This window comes from Diceros bicornis, chromosome 16 (genome assembly GCF_020826845.1).
Source record: "Diceros bicornis minor isolate mBicDic1 chromosome 16, mDicBic1.mat.cur, whole genome shotgun sequence".
Classification (NCBI taxonomy): domain Eukaryota; kingdom Metazoa; phylum Chordata; class Mammalia; order Perissodactyla; family Rhinocerotidae; genus Diceros; species Diceros bicornis.
Window position 1 is genome coordinate 21,304,184 of NC_080755.1, and position 17,492 is coordinate 21,321,675.

A 17,492-nucleotide genomic window follows, 5' to 3' on the forward strand; every position below is an offset into this window, starting at 1 on the left:
AGCTTTAGATAGGGTTATAAGGGAAGGAATACCAATCATCTCCTTTTACCATAAAAAACAGAATATAGTTCATATAAAATGTTGAAATTGGAGCAGGACTGCATCCTATAAGGACACCCAGGATATCAGTTATGAAATGAATCCTAAGGGGTGTGTGTTACAAACATGTTACAACTCACTGGATAATACACTTAAGATTTGTGCATTTCATTGTATGTAAATGTTACCTAAAGAAAAAAGTTAAAATTAAAAAATGTTGAGCTCTTAACATGCAAACTAAATGTTTATGGGTAAAGTGTACTGATATCCACAAATTACTCTGAAACGCATTTTGAAAAATAAGATGCATTAATGGGTCAGTAGGTGGATGATTAACAAATTTAGTAAATTATTAACTGCAGAATACAGATGGTGACTATACAGGTATCATTCCTTCAACTTGTCTGTTTGAAATCTTACATAACAAAATATTGGGAGGAAATATAAAAATTAATCCTAGAAGAATATATAAAGACTTCTCAAAACTCAACAGTAAAAAAACAAACAATCCAACTAGAAAATGGGCAAAAGACACGCAGAGACATTTCACTGAAGAGGATATACAGATGGCAAGTAGCACATGAAAAGATGTTCACTACCAGTAGGCATTAGGGAAATGCAAATTAAGACTACAATGAGATATCACTACACATTTTTAGAACAGCTAAGATTAAAAAATATATATATTGACAATACCAAAGGCTGGCAAGGCTTTGGAAAAAGCAGATCTCATACACTGCTGGTGGGACTATAAAATGGTACAGCCACTCTGATAATCAGTTTGGCAGTTTCTTAAAAAACCCAAACATTTAAAATGTTTAAAAAGCACTCTTGGGTATTCATCTCAGAGAAATGAAAACTTATGTCCAAATAAAACCATGAACATGTACACAACTGTTCACAGACCTTTTATTTGTTAAAGTCAAAAACTGGAAACAAGAGAAATGTCCCTCGATAGGTGAATGGTTAAAACAAACTGTGGTACATCCATACCATGAAATACTACTCAGCAATAAAAAAGAATGAAACACTGATACATGTAACAACTTGGATAAACAACTATGCTCAGGAAAGAAAGCCAATCTCAAAAGATCACATACTGTATGATTCCATTTACATAACATTCTGAAAATGACAAAACTATAGAAATGGAGAAAAGAATAATAGTAGTTGCCAGGGATTAGAGATGGTCAGAGGGAAGAAACATAGGATCTCTCTATATTACCTTCACCAACTCCCTGTAAACCTATAATTATTTCAAAATAAAAAGTTTTTAAAAATGAATTGTAATGAAATTGAGTTTATAATCTGTTGAATAGAAACTCATTTGGATTTTGTCTCCCAAACCCAAAATGTTTTGGTATAACTGACAATCATCTGTTTTATCTGACAGTAACTGACAATTTCTTCTTTGGTTCATTCCTGGAATGACAGTTGATGGATAACAACACTGCAGAGAAGGATGCTGGTTTTCTACTTTGTTATCGCAGGAGGAAATCTAGCTAATCTGTCAATCAACAAATAGGATAAAGTAGTGAACAAAACAAGACACAGTTCCTGACTTCACACAACTTAGAGTCTAGGGAAAAACAAACCGGTATTGACAAATAATTATGTAATTACAAGTATTCCAAGTGCTGCTACAAAGAGCCTGAGTACAGGCTACTTACTATACATAAGTGGACCGTACCTTGTCCATGGAGTAATTTAGAACATACAGAGTGAATTTACAGGTGATTTTTGTTTTATGCTCTGTTTTTCTGTATTTTCTAGATTTTCATATTAAATATTAGTTATTTTTATAACCAGAAAAATGTCATCAGTGGAGAAAAAATTACAACCTGAAAAATTCATCCAATATAGCAACATTGATCAAATGTAGAAACAAAAATTATAGTCTAAACTATAATGTAATGGCTGTATATACATAAAACTATAGTAAACAGAAACCTGCATTAGCAATATTGCATAGATGTACCAATGTTAACAGTGAAGAAAAATGAGTGTACACACAATTTTCATTCATTCAAATCCACTACACAGGTCAAACATGACATTTCTATGGAATAAAAAATTTGAAATAATTTCTTAATTTGTAAAAATTCAGTGTACTATCATGATTTTTTTTTTTATATTGAAGATTTACTAAACTTATTAAATTGGGTATTCCTATAGCTCCTGAACCTGGGTGGGGCTTTTGGTCATGCCCAGAGGGACTGGAGACTGGAGACTGAGATAAACAATGTGGGCAATCAATCAATAAAATCTACATAATGGAGCCCCAACTCTGTGCACTGAGGCTCAGGAGAACTCTCTTTGTTGGCAATACTTTGTATGTACTGTCACAGGGGACCAGGAGAATAAAGCATCCCGACTCCATGGGGAGAGAAACACCACGTTTCATACCTCTTCTGGACTTTTCCCTATGTGCTTTTTCCCTTGGCTGATGTTAATATGTATCCTTTCACTACAATAAATCACAACTGTGAGTATAACAGCTTTCAGTGAGTTCTGTGAGTCTTTCCAGCAAATTACTGAACCTGAGGGTGGTTTTGGGAACCCCAGAACTTGCAATTGGCATCAGAAGTTGAGACCAGTCTTGGGGACCATTCCTTGTAACTTTGCAGTTGGCTAAATTCTCGCAGTTGTGTGAGAGCTCTGTGCCCTCACACTCCTCACAGCAACTCAAATACATTGCTTCTGCAATTGTCCCTTTCCTCTTTCTCTTGCATAATCAATTTCCCCCTCTCTAAAAGATCATTCTTATCAGTATACAAATATGATTTAATATCTTCTCATACGGGGCCGGGCCGGTGGCGCAAGTGGTTAAGTGCGCGTGCTCCACTGTGGCAGCCCGGCATTCGCCGGTTGGGATCCCGGGCGCGCATCGACGCACAGCTTGGCAAGCCATGCTGTGGCGGCGTCCCAAATAAAGTAGAGGAAGATGGGCACAGATGTTAGCCCAGGGCCAGTCTTCCTCAGCAAAAAGAGGAGGATTGGCAGATGTTAGCTCAGGGCCGATCTTCCTCACAAAAAAAAAAAAAAAATCTTCCCATAACCTTACATGTGTTCTCTGGCAATTAATCCTATTTTGTTCTCCTGTATCAAAAAATAACTGAAAAGAATTGTCTTTTACTCACTGTTACCACGTCTTCTCTTCCCATTTTTCTCTTGAACACACTGCAGTCAGGATTTGGCCCCCATCCCTACACCAAAACTGTCCACCATGGTCATATAATCCAGTGGTTAGTTTTCAATCCTCATCTTACTTGAACGGTCAGCAGAATTTTACATGTTTAATAAGTCCCTCATTTGTAAACACTTTCTTCACTTAGCTTCTAAGATACTACACTCTCTTAGTTTCTCTCCCAACTCACTGTCTACTCCTGCTCAACTTCCTAGTCTTCCTGAAAGAAATCCATCATCTTCCCAGTGTCAAAATGCTGCAGTGCTCAGGGACTGAATCTTCAGATCTCTTCTCTTCTTTACCTTTCTTCATTCCTTAAATGATCCCTTCCAATCCCATGGCTTTTAATACTCTGACCTCTCCCCTCAACTCCAGACTAACATATCCAGCTCCCACTGATATATCCACTTGGATATTAACAGGTCACTCAAACTTAAGTTCTGCCAAACTAAACTCTTATTATTCGCCTAAATCTGTTATTCTTCCAGTCTCTTAATCTTAGTATATGGTAATACCATTCACTCAATTACTTTGACAATGAAGTCATGATTAACTTTGTCCTCTTGTACTCCAAATCCAATCCAATAACTAATCTTAGCAAATCATGGCAGCTCTTCCTTCAAAATATATGGTAAATATCCCAAAATTGACTACTTCTCATTACTTCCATAGTATCACCCTATTCAAAGTCACCATCATCTCCTACCCAAATGCTACAGCAAGAGCCTTTTAATAGGTCTCCCTGCTTCCACACTTGCCCAACTACAGTCTATTTTCCATACAGCAGCCAAAGGCATCTTTTTAAAACATATATTCAGATCATGTTATTCCTTTGCTCAAAACTTTCCAGCAGTTATCTCCACTCTCTCAGAATAAAATCTAAAATCCTTATGGACTACAATACAAGGTGTTTCATAGCCTGGCTTTCAACTATAGCTTGGATCTTATCTCTTATTGCTCTCCACTTTTACTCACTCAACTCCAACTAGACTTGTCTCCTTGCTATACCTCAAACACACCAAGTATGCTCCAGCCTCAGGGCTCTTGCTTGCTGTTCCTTCTGCTTGTGCAATGCTCTTTTTCCAGGTCTCTGCTCACCACCCTAAAAGAGCACACACATCCTCATCTTTCTCTTTCCCTTTACTTCGCTTATTTTTCTTCATAGCACTTATCACTATCTGACACAGCTGTATCTTATACGAACCTTTAAAATAGGACGGTTTTCACCTGAAAATATTTATATAAAGTTAGAAACTTAATAGCCTTTCCCAAAGGGGATTCTTTTTCTGTTGTTGTGAGGAAGATCAGTCCTGAGCTAACATCCAATGCCAATCCTCCTCTTTTTGCTGAGGAAGCCCGGCCCTGAGCTAATATCCGTGCCCATCTTTCTCTACTTTACATGGGACGCCACCACAGCATGGCTTGACAAGCAGTGCATCGGTGTGTGCCTGGGATCCGAACCTGTGAACCTCGGGCCGAACCTCAGGCCGCCGAAGCAGAGTGTGCGCACTTAACTGCTACGCCACTGGGCCAGCCCCAAGGGGGAATCTACAAAACTTTGTACTCTTCACTTTGCATGGTGGTATGGGTTGTATAAATGACCACGCAAGCTGAAATCATGCAAAATGATCTTAATAATCAATGGAGAAAAGTACAATTGTTCCATGGTCTTTAAAAATTTCTGTTAAAACATTAAAAACTTGGAGGCAGCCCGGTGGCATAGTGGTTAAGTTTGGCGCACTGTACTTCGGTGGCCAGGGTTCATGGGTTCAGATTCCGGGCACAGACCTACACCCCTCATCAAGCCATGCTGTACTGGCAACCCACATACAAAATAGAGGAACACTGGCACAGATGTTAGCTCAAGGCCAATCTTCCTCAAGCAAAAAGAGGAAGATTGGCAACAGATGTTAGCTCAGGGACAATCTTCCTCACCAGAAATAAAAAACCACTAAAAACTCTATTAATGTCACTTACAAATACATAGGGACATGAGAAAAACTAATCTTTATTTACCACACTGTAATTTAAAACATTAGAAATACTGAGAACCATTAATTTTACTTCTTTGTAAAAATCTTATCAAGAGTAGTTTAAACAGCGTGCTTCCCTTCTCCTCACAGTATAACTGACAATCAGAGCTAGGATTTTTTCTATAGCTTGGCAAATTGTCATAATCTTTTCTAAGTATGGATCAGCTTCCAATATTTCATCCTTTGCACTTTCAATGTTGTGAAATGTCTCCAAGAATTTCTTGAATATGAAGTATTTTGCCAGTCTCACTTTCTCTGGGAAATCATCATTCTTTTCATCACAACCACTTTTCTCATTTATGTCAATGAGTTCACCTTCACGAAGTACCTACAGTGAATATCTGAAGTCTCTCAAATGGCAGCTGTGTCAACATTCCCAACGTTCCCATTCCATAGAAGTCAGTAATTTCTTCTTAACTCTGTTTACAATGGATTTGGATTTCATTTCCAGCAGTCTTACTTTTCACTTTTTTGCTGTATTTTTATCTTTTTTGGCCAAGCCCCTCTTTGAACTAACCATTTTTGTAAAATATTTGTAGGTTTACCACTGGGAGCCAAGGAAGCAACACACCTACAGGCTTTGCTGTATATGCATAAACTGACAGATGCACAGTGACCAATCACTGACAGAATCTGAAAGTGACATGAATGGTCATTGATCATGACAGGTATCTGCTATTTACGTAGTGATCTGAGTACTGAAGAGAGAGCAGCTACTTTTGTACTTGACGCAACTATGTACAGTTAATATATCATAGTAATTGAAAGTTGAACCATGTTGTTGGGGAACAGGTATTATTTAACTAAATTGTGGTAACTGAAATTCATGCATATCTGAACTGTGCAAAGGGAGGCCTGCCGCTATTTCCACAGAACATGTTTCTTCATGCATAGAATGAGGATAATAACACTACCTACCACCTCAACGATAACATGAGGATTAAATTAAACAAGACATGTAAAGCACTTCATGACAGTACCAGGCCTAAAGGGCACTCAAATTTTTCATGAGTAATATGCCTCTCCTCTCAAAAAAAAAAGCAGGAAGGGAAGGGAAAGAGCTCCAAGTAATACACTTGTGTTAACCAAAATCAAATCGGTTTCCTTACTGTAGGACTTCTGAGAACTTTTAACATATTAGTAAGCATGCTGAGTCCTCCAACGTATTTTATCAATTACTATATAATAGTCTATCTGGACAATAATTTAACAAATGTTGGAACAAAGGCCTGACATAACTAAGAAATAACTACACTTTTTCATAAAAGTAACATTACCATTTCAGAATCCTACTACCAGAACAAACCATTTTAAAAAGTTAAATTCCTATATCCTAAAACCTACAAAATGTTTTCACATTTGCTAAATAAAGAGTGAATAGCTTTACTCTACAAAGAACTTCTTCAAATAATAAACAAACCAAAGAATATGGAACACAAAACAAACAGGCAGTTCATAGAAAAAATGCAAATGGCAAATTCCATAGTCTGAATTTTTGTGTCTCCCCAAAATTCGTAAGTTGAAATCCTAATGCCCACTGGGATGGTACGTGGAGGCGCGGCCTTTGGGAGGTAACTAGGCCACAAGGGCAGAGCCCTCATGAATGGGATTAGTGCTCTTATGAAAGAGACCCCCAGAGAGCTCCCTTGCTCCTTCTACCAGGTAAGGAAATGAGAAGTCCGAGACAGGGAAGAAGACTCTCACCCCACCATGCAGGCACCCTGATCTTGTACTTCCAGCCTCCAGAACTTTGAGAAATACATTTCTGTTGTTTACAAGCCAGTCTGTGGTATTATATTATAGCAGCCCAAATGGATAACACAGCAAATAAACACACAAAAAGTTACACAAGCTCACAAATGAAGACATATAAATTTAGACAAGATTATATTTTTCCTATCTTTCCTTTAAAATCCTTCCTTCTTAAATCTTTCCTTTACCAAAGATTAAGAAGAATGAGTGTCATTGGGTATGTAGTGAAATGAGCACTCTCATATTCCGTTAGGGTTGTGATGTTATGCAACCTTCGTGGAAAACAACTTAGCAATGTCTCTCAAATATTTTAAGTATTCTTATATTTTACCTAGCAATTCTATTTCTAGAATTTACTCTACAAAATTTTTGTACAAGTACTCAAAGATGTATGTACAAAGATGTTTGTTCCAGAAGTATTTGTAATAGTAAAACACTAGAAACATCTATCAGAAGGGGATATGCTTTTGTTAAATAAATTATGCTACATCCATATAATGAATCCTATCATTTAAAAAATAAGGTAGATCTATACAGTCATTATAAAGAATGAGATAAATCTATAAATACTGATAACAAGGAGGCACAAGGAAATAAACTACTACAATCATATGCACAATTAAAGGCTAGGCTTATCTCAAGCACATCTGCTTGGTACAGCTCTTATCAGATAACAATTCACTGTATAATAATAAGGGTAAATACAACACTCCTGGCTCTTGGCCCTTCATATTTACAAAATAAAGGTACTGAAAGAAAAATTTACCACTACTCTAATATCAAACCACTATCATTTGTAACTTATTACCTAAATGAATCAGGACTTTCTTAATACTACTCAAACAAAACTAAACCAGCAATAAATTAGATGCTGTGCCTGAAATGAGACAACAGGTGATAAACCAATCTCAAATTTTTGTGTTATTTAAAAAAAAAAAAAAGATGTTTATTCTGACCAACTAATTTTATATAAATTATCCAACAATTATCGAATTAGGATTTTTACATGCATCATCTCACTTAATCTTATTTAAAGAAATTAAGTAATTTAGTCAAAGCTCCCACATACAGTAAGCTACAGGGCGAAGACTTGAATCCAGGTATAAAGAATTACATATATTGAACTTGAGAAACACATGCCTTAACACAAATATAACAATTTGTGCAACTCCTTATATTTGAATATGTACTTAGTAAAATCATGCTAAATGAGGAAAGCTATAATCACTAATGCCTGGGAATGAAAAAATAGGCTGATTCTATCAAATGTAACTCTTGGCCATCTTCGGAAAGCCTTGTTATTCTAATTTGACTTTTAATACTCTAATGAATATACTTGTTGCTTTATCAAAGAAATATCTTTAAGGCAGTAACTCTGTCTTTCCAGGTTATCGTATGACATTTGGTTTCAATTTCTATTCACTGAAGAAATACATTTGTATGCCTACCCTCAGGCACTGTTCTGGGCACCAGAATAAAACAGTGTTAACCAAACAGACAAACTTCCTCCCCTTTTGGAGCTTTTTGAACTCCAGTGGAGTTTATGCTCTACATATGAGTAGGCAGATCCAATTATGTAAGAAGATGGTGGTTCACTTTGAACACAGGTCTTTAACCCAAAGTTCAAAATGATACTCACTGAACTTTATTTGGATAATAGTGAAAATAACACAGGAAAGTTTATGTTGGATTGCCTGTTATACAACATTTTGCCAGCAGTTTAAGAAACAACATTAAAACCTTGCTAAACCTTTCACCTGGAAGCAGTAGACCCTTTAAAAGAACACAGAGAAAAATATTCCGCTATAATAATAAATCTAGTTGCTGAATAAAAAAATATTTCAGTCTTCTCAATTCATAGATACATATAAAAGACTACAAATCAACTAAAAGTAGGCCCCAATTACAATGCCACTGTCATGGAAGCTAATATTTTTTAAGTTCAAAAACAAAAAACTGCTGAAACTTCCCCCCCCCCCCCGCCAAAGCCCCAGTAGATAGTTGTATGTCATAGTTGCACCTCCTTCTAGTTGCTGTATGTGGGACACGGCCTCAGCATGGCCAGAGAAGCAGTGCGTCGGTGCGCGCCGGGATCCAAACCCGGGCCGCCAGCAGCGGAGCACGCACACTTAACCACTAAGCCACGGGGCCGGCCCCTGAAACTTTTAAAAATAACCATGAACACAGTAATACTACATAAATAGCAAATTTAATGGCCAACTTTTTGTGCAGCTTTTTGAAATGACAAATTTTGTGTGGTAGGTCTGTTTTTGTTATATTAGCCTTGCATCCATTTGGGTTTTTTAATTTTTAAGCAACAACTTAAAAGCTCAAAACAACTTTTTTTTTTTTATAAGTTTTTTTTGATTGATTTATTTTTTCCCCCAAAGCCCCAGTAGATAGTTGTATGTCATAGCTGCACATCCTTCCAGTTGCTGCATGTGGGACATGGCCTCAGCATGGCCGGAGAAGCGTTGCGTCCGTGCGTGCCCGGGATCCGAACCCGGGCCGCCAGCAGCGGAGCACATGCACTCAACAACTAAGCCACAGGGCCGGCCCTCAAAACAACTTTTAAAGAATTAACAAAATCCAAAGAGAGTCCACAATTTCATTTCTTTAAATAATATTTTTACTGGAATACTAGTACATAATGTGCCTTACTATACTGCAGCTAATAGTATAAATTAGCAGAATATTTCCCTTTACTTTTTTAAATAATCAAAATGATAAATTATAAATGTATAAATGGAGGTATAAATGTATAAAAAGGATAGATATCTCACACATTATCTGATTGGATTAATTTCAATCCAACTCCTAAATTATAATGAGAAAATTTTCAGACAAGTCACTTTTCTTCCCCTGAATTTCATTTTCAAAGTTGAGAGAGAAAAAAGAAAGGGAAGGAATGGAGGTTAAAAAACAAATCCACTTCAAAACTACCAGAATGCATGTAGACTTTGACCTGCAATGTTTTGTTTAAAAACTACTACTGCAGGCCAGCCCCGTGGCTTGGCGGTTAAGTGCGCGCGCTCCACTACTGGTGGCCCGGGTTGGGATCCCAGGCGCGCACCGACGTACCACTTCTCTGGCCATGCTGAGGCCACATCCCACATACAGCAACTAGAAGGACATGCAACTATGATATACAACTATCTACTGGGGCTTTGGGGAAAAAAAAAAAGGAGGAGGATTGGCAATAGATGTTAGCTCAGAGCTGGTCTTCCTCAGCAAAAAGAGGAGGATTAGCATGGATGTTAGCTCAGGGCTGATCTTCTTCACCAAAAAAAAGAAAAGAAAAAAAAACTACTGCATAATCAGTTAAAGTTCCCAAATATGTCACTTAAGTAATTAACAATTAATAATATAATAATTAAATAATTGCAATTTAATTGTTCCTTTTTAAAACAAAATTCTCTGGACTAGTCTTTTTCCTTTTTTTTTTGTCACTTGACAGATGTTTAGTCTAAGAAATCCCACAAATATTTCTTTTCCTTGACTAATAAATCCCATTATTAAAAAATGATAAGGGGGCCAGCCCAGTGGCATAGCGGTTAAGAGTGCATGCTCCACTTTGGCAGCCCAGGGTTCGCAGGTTCGGATCCCGGATACGCACCAACGCACTGCTTGTCAAGCCATGCTGTGGCAGCGTCTCATATAAAGTAGAGGACGGTGGGCAGAGATAATAGCCCAGGGCCAATCTTTCTCGGCAAAAAGAGGAGACCGGCATCAGAAGTTAGCTCAGGGCCGATCTTCCTCACAAAAGAAAAAAAAAAAAAAGATAAGTAGCTTTAACATTTTTTTGAATACCTCTGCATACAGAGACATGTATGTAGAAATATGGGAATAGCCAAAAGATTTCAATATTTTGATTTTAATCCAAAGAAGGGCTAATAATATCTCAATAAACGTAAGAGAAACTTTTAAAAGTCAAAAATGTTTCCTTTTATAGAATTTTGGTATTTTCCAAGCTTTTAAGAAGGCCTATTTAAAATGCTGTCTCCTCTAATTTCTTCCACCTATTTATCAAAACATAAATATTTTAATGTAAAATATGTAGTTTATTTTTGCAACACTATCTAAGAAAATGTTTTACAGTGAAACGAATATTAAAAGTTTTACCATGTTAAATTTTTTCATCCACCAAGTACCATATAATTAAAATGTTTTCATAAGAAATTCATGATTAAGAAAGTGGAGATTGCCAGAACCTTGTATAACTTTCTCTCTCTCTTTTTTGGTAATTGTAATTTTCTTTGGTGTTCTTTGATTCTGAAATATCAAAATTTGATGACTGAAAAAGTTTTTTATTTGTTCTAAAGAGATTTTTTAAACATTGAAAATTTCCTCACTGATTTCCATCCTATTCTCTTTTGAAAAGTAACTTTTATTTCTTTAAAATTAGAAATTTAAAGACATAACCTACAGTCATTTTCTGTATAGTCTATTTTCTATTAAAAAATTCATAAATTATGAGAACAAAGCAAAAAGTAATATAACTATAGTAAAAGGAAAAACTATACATTAATACAAAATATGACATTTTTAAAAAGAAGAGTCAGTCCCTAAGTTTAGAACAAAAAATTCCTATAAATGACTCAACTCCTTTCTCCAAAAACAGCAACTATTTTTCTACATGGACATTGCTACATGCATTATCTTTCTCTTCCTCAAATCTTAGGATGTCATATCAAACCATGCTGTAGCAACATCCATTTTTGTGCACACCCTATCTTTTCTTAACTATAGTTTCTAAGAAGTGTGCCATCATTACTGTAGTTGCTGTCAGAATCATTAACAATTCTTGCTCTCTCTTCTGGTAACCAAACTGTATGCAGAAACATGTGAACTCCTTTCTGATCTAGCACTGACTGGATCTTGCTGTTGTTTTGAACCTTTAATCGGCCTAATTAAAAACAAGAAATATTCCATCATGGGCACTAAACTTAAACTTCGGGGAAAAAAATTGAGCAAGTGTCAGTTTTGTGAAGCTACATTCATTGACAATTTATTCTATTATCTCCCTTTGTTTTCAGTGTATCTCATCAAAATTACAGAAAATATCTGTATTAATATTTAAGAATTAGAATATATTATTTCATCATAAGTAATTATCAAAAAAGTAACATTAACTCCCTTTCTCTGGTTGCACTTCAGTGATTTGTTTTTCATAAGCAAAATCTAGAAAATTTTATTGCAAATACATTTAATTCTATCTTATACACTTAACCTCACATTTAGTAATTGAAATAGCTTTAGGCTGGCAATATGCCAAATGTTTTAACAGGCAATTAGCAGAACAGAGCGCCACTTACTGGTTTTTAGTTATTATTCACAAAAATACTTAAAGTGAAACATGATAATTTCATTCTCTGAGATTGGTAATAAACTTTAATAGACCTCACACCACTCTAAGAATATAAGAATACAGGGGCATCTCCATTGAACATTCTAATAGAAAACTATGTTAAAATTACCTTTTAATGTTGAAACACAGCATCACAAAACATCCATATAAATCAAGGGAAATTCATATTAATTAACATCCTTAAATAAGTAAAATGAACCACAGAGTAGATATTTTCGAAGGGGCTGTACTTACAAAGATAAAATTATATTTTCTCAATTTTCTTGCTCTAAATCAAATGTTTGGTTATTCATCGATTAGCTTTAAAAGAAAAATCCAAAAATATAGAATTTCAAATACTCTCTCCAAAAGACACAAAAATAAATAAGCTTAAAAAGCTAAATTAAGAAATTTAATTTCTAAATGTAATAAAAAAGTATTTTAAGGTGGTTTCAAACTCAGTGTTACTGTTTTATAGGTATATTGTTACTCACTTCAAACGTATTTTTATGAATCAGCTAATAACTTGATAAAATTGTTTCATTTTCAAAGGTTAATGTAGCATTCTAGTCAATAACGACATAAAGCTTATTTACCTTGATTTGGCTGCATATTCATATTTGGTCTGGGGCCATAGTTTCCCATTGGTTGCCCTTGACTCATCGTCATCTGATTCTGTACTGGCATGCTCTGGGATGATGGCACGGAATGGTTGTAACCTCCCATGGATCCATGGCTACTTGAAGGCATGTTCATGGAACTGTTTGTCATATTGAGTTGATTGGGTCCAGGTCCCTGAATAGGCATATGGTTAGGCCCTTTGAAGAAAAGTGACCAGAACGAAGATACGGAAGTTAAATAGATGGTCTATAAAAATGTACCTTAAAAAGCTTTTTATTTTTTTGTATTACCATAATAATACCAAATAATAACTTAAGTATTTAATCAATAGCAAATAAAGTAAATGCTTTACATAAATGCTAGCAAATACTGCTAGCTGGATGGTACCATTCCCATCTTACGGATTAAGAAACTGACGCTTTCTCAAAAGCCACGAACATTCTGAAAAGGAAGAGTAATGAGTGAGGACTAGCTTTATAAAAGAGCAAAATATATAAAGCTGGAGGGATTAAAAGTGTGTAGTACTAGCACATAAATGAATTGATTAACAGATCAATAGACCCAGAGCAGAGTCGAAAAATAGACTCAAATGCATAATTTAGTAAATGATAATAGTGGTGACATTAAGTATTAGTGGGCAAAAGAAAGATAATTCGATAAATGGTGTTTTGACAACTGAGTAGCCATCTGGAAAAAACACAAGTTGGATCCCTATCTCATTCCTTCCATGAAAACTAATTCCAGATGAATAAAAAAATTAAACATTAAAAAAGAAGAAAGAAAAAGAAAAGACATCATATGAGAGAATTTCAAAAAGGAGAATTTTCAAATAATCTTGGAGTGAGAAAACAGAGATGCCATTTCTGGAGATGCCAGAAAACACAGAGCTGTAAAAGACTGATAAACTAGACTACCTAAAAACAAAAAATCTGAACGTGTCCAAAAAAAAAACGAACAACAAAACAAAATTAAATAATAAAAAGATAAACTGGGAAAAACTAATTTACAAGACATATCACAGACTGAACTAATTACTTAACATATAAAGTAAGTAAAAGACCACCAGCAGTAAAAGAAAGGGCAAAGGACATGAATGACCAGTTCACACAAAAACTACAAAAGGGTCATAAACATGAGAAGATGGCTTGTTTCACTTATGATAAAAAGGCAAATTAAAACCATGAGACCTATTTTTCATCTTTCAGATTTGCAAAGATCAGAAGTTATAATCTGACTATATTATGAAGAAAGAAGTACTTTCATACATTGTTGAGTAAATATAAATATATAAATAAGTACTATTTTTATGGAGAGCAATTAGGCAATAATTATGCTATTTTAAAATGCATATACTTTTAACCCACCAATTTCAGTTCTAGGAATTTATCCTATAAATATACAAGTTTTTGTGTGCATGTGTGTATGGATGCAAAATCGTGTGTGTGTATTTATTTATTTACATTTTATAGTCATATTCACGGGAACATAACTGTTATACCAAAAGACTAGAAACCACCCATATTTTTTCTGTGTGTAAGGAGATCAGCCCTGTGCTAACATCTGCCAATCCTCCTCTTTTTTTTTTTTTTGCTGAGGAAGACTGGCCCTGGGCTAACATCCATGCCCATCTTCCTCCACTTTATGTGGGACGCCACCACAGCATGGCTTGCCAAGCAGTGCGTCGGTGGGCGCCCGGGATCCGAACTGGCGAACCCCAGGCCGCCGCAGCGGAGCACGTGCACTTAATCGCTTGCGCCACCGGGCCAGCCCCCAACAACCCGTATTTCTACCATAAGGGAACTGTTCAAATAAATTAGAGTGTTCAAATAAATTAGAGACATCCATAAAAAAGAACGTAATGCAATCACCAAAAAGAATGAGGCAGCTCCTTATATATTAAGTGGTCTCCAAAATATATCTTTATATACTCATGGTCTCCAAGATATATCTTTAAGAGGGAAAAAAATGATATATAATATTATCTAGTATATGCTACCAGTTGTGTTTTTAAAATAGAAGAAGAAAGAAAAAAGAATGTATATATGCATATGCTTTATATACAGAGAATATCTCTTGAAAGATAACTAGACACCAATGACTCTCTGGAACAATCTGTATACCTTATGGTACCTTCCGATTTTGGTACGATAGGCATGTATTATCTAGTTTTGTTTTAAATCAGCTAAATCCTTTTAAAAAGGAACCTGAGACTGAGAAGCAGTTCTGCAACTTAGATTATAAAATAAAATATTAAAAGCAAAACCAAAATAGGAAATTAAAAGCCTAGATACAAATTTGTATGCATAAAAATGTTGGCTAAAAGCTATAAGGAACTTTTTTGTGTGTGTGTGAGGAAGATTAGCCCTGAGCTAACATCTGTTGGCAATCCTCCTCTTTTTGCTGAGGAAGACTGGCCCTGAGCTAACATTCGTGCCCATCTTCCTCTACTTTAAATGTGGGATGCCTGCCACAGCATGGCCTGATAAGCAGTGCGTAGGTCCGCGCCTGGGATCTGAACCTGCACACCCCGGGTCGCCGAGGTGGAGTGCACACACTTAACCACTACACCACTGCGCTGGCCCCATAAGCAACTTTTTAAATAAAAAAATATAAGTTACTGGACTTTCAATTTCTCCTACACCTTACTCTAACTCTCTATAAATAGTTTCAGAAGCTCTACAATATTCTGGACAACCTAGATCATAACTGGTTGAAAATCTCTGGCTTATAAAGAATATAACTACTCCAGATGGCCTTACACAAAAAACCAAAATGTCACGTTAACAATAATTATACTGCCGCTCAACTGCTTCTTCAGCCTTAAGTTTGAATGTTACATGGAGAAGTTAAGTCAAAATCCTAATTAAAGGTACCACTATAAGAAGTCACAAAACTCCTAACTTGCTAACCTGCATTAGCACTATCGTTCTGGTTGTAAAAACAATGTGTCCTGATGAGCTAAATGTGGATTCAGCAAGAAGCTACCTCCTGACTACAACCTGACAAGTGTTTATGTCTTTAGTCCTACCTCCATACAGGGCGTTGGCCACCAATGCGGCAAGCCTTAGCAGGAAACAGGAGATAGCCACCGAAGCACTATTGCCCTCCTACATGATCAACCACACATCAACCTTCTATAAACCAGGCTACCTGGCCTCTTTCGCTCTGTGCTCTCTTTTGCTTCACTTTCTACCAATACAACCAACAAACACAATCAGCTAAGACGACACTACCCTAAAGAAGTTAATTACTAATTTTAAAAATAAATTGCTCTGTTATTTTATTTTCATTATTGCTACTTGTATAGTACTTCCTTTCTGTTAATGAAAATAACCTTTGTCTTTAGAAAGTAAAAATATTCTCAAATTAAATACAGAAAACAGCCCACCAAAAATTACGGGTATGGGCTGTGGCTGTTGTTACAAAAACAAAATAGTTTAAAGATACTTTTAAAGTTAAAAATTCAAACCAGCAAAAGGTAACCTAAGTAAGCATCCAATGGCCTGAAAGATATTCTAAGTGGCTCTAAACTTAAAATGGATAATTAGTAAAGGAAATGGCTCATTATATAAGAAAGCTGACTTGTTTTTCAGCTTTTAATTTTGCTTTAATATCAATTTCCATATTTATATTATGCTGTAACACTTGTATTAATAAAAATGTATACTCAGTTTCAATAGTATCCATGACGAAATACTAAATACATTAGCACTTTAGAGATTGTTGTTTCTTTTCCCCATGCGTTTTTTCCAGAAATACTGTTTCTGAGATCAATAAATTTTTAGGTAAAGACAAAACTCAGGGAAATGTTATAACACCTTTTTGTAAACAGATTTTAATTTTTAAGCCATGGTGCAATGCCTTTTTTTTCCCCAAAAAGCTTCTAAAGCCAGCTGTATTGCATAGTTTCAGACAGACTAAATTTAGCCAGTTCTGTTCATCAGAGGAATGCTGTATGTCAGCTATATCAAAGCCCAAGGGCAGCCTGATAAACACTGAATACAGGTCACGTAGCTCTGTAGCTAACAAACTCTAAGAGAGCTTGTACTCCGGGGCATTCAAAGCAGTTTTGTCATCAACAATCTAGTATCCCTTGAGCCCCCATGTCGTTTCAGTTGCTAAGCAACTCTGGTGTTAATGTCTTAGAGGAGAAAAACTTACCAGGCATCTGGCCGTTCATCTGGTTCTGCATGTGTGGTGCAGGAGGACCCCCACCTACCATTCCATCTGAAGCCATGTTGTGAGAGCGTGGAGGTGGGGGAGGGCCGGTCTGATTCATCCCTCCAGGACCCATAGGCATATTCTGTGTGGGTGGCTGAAAGAAGACAGTTTAGTAAAACAAGAGAAACAATTAGACTAATATATTAAAGATGCATATGGCATAACAGTTGCTTATATTATTAAATTGAATAGGAACAAAAACACAAATGCATTTCAATTTATTCTAATGCATTTTAATCATGGACTTATTAACATATTTAATATCCCCCTAAAACTTCACAAGATCGTTAGC

General features: G+C 35.9%; 1 protein-coding gene across 3 annotated transcripts in view; it reads right to left on the reverse strand.

The window, feature by feature from the left end:
- Positions 1–17,492, reverse strand: part of SS18 (SS18 subunit of BAF chromatin remodeling complex) — an 81,761-nt gene that overhangs the window by 30,762 nt on the left and 33,507 nt on the right. For all 3 annotated transcript variants that reach the window (XM_058556917.1, XM_058556919.1, XM_058556916.1), the window contains exons 4-5: positions 17,141–17,294; positions 12,955–13,176 (exon numbers count right to left, since the gene is read on the reverse strand). In XM_058556917.1, coding sequence (XP_058412900.1) covers positions 12,955–13,176; positions 17,141–17,294 — 376 coding nt within the window. The remainder of the gene's footprint in view (positions 1–12,954; positions 13,177–17,140; positions 17,295–17,492) is intronic.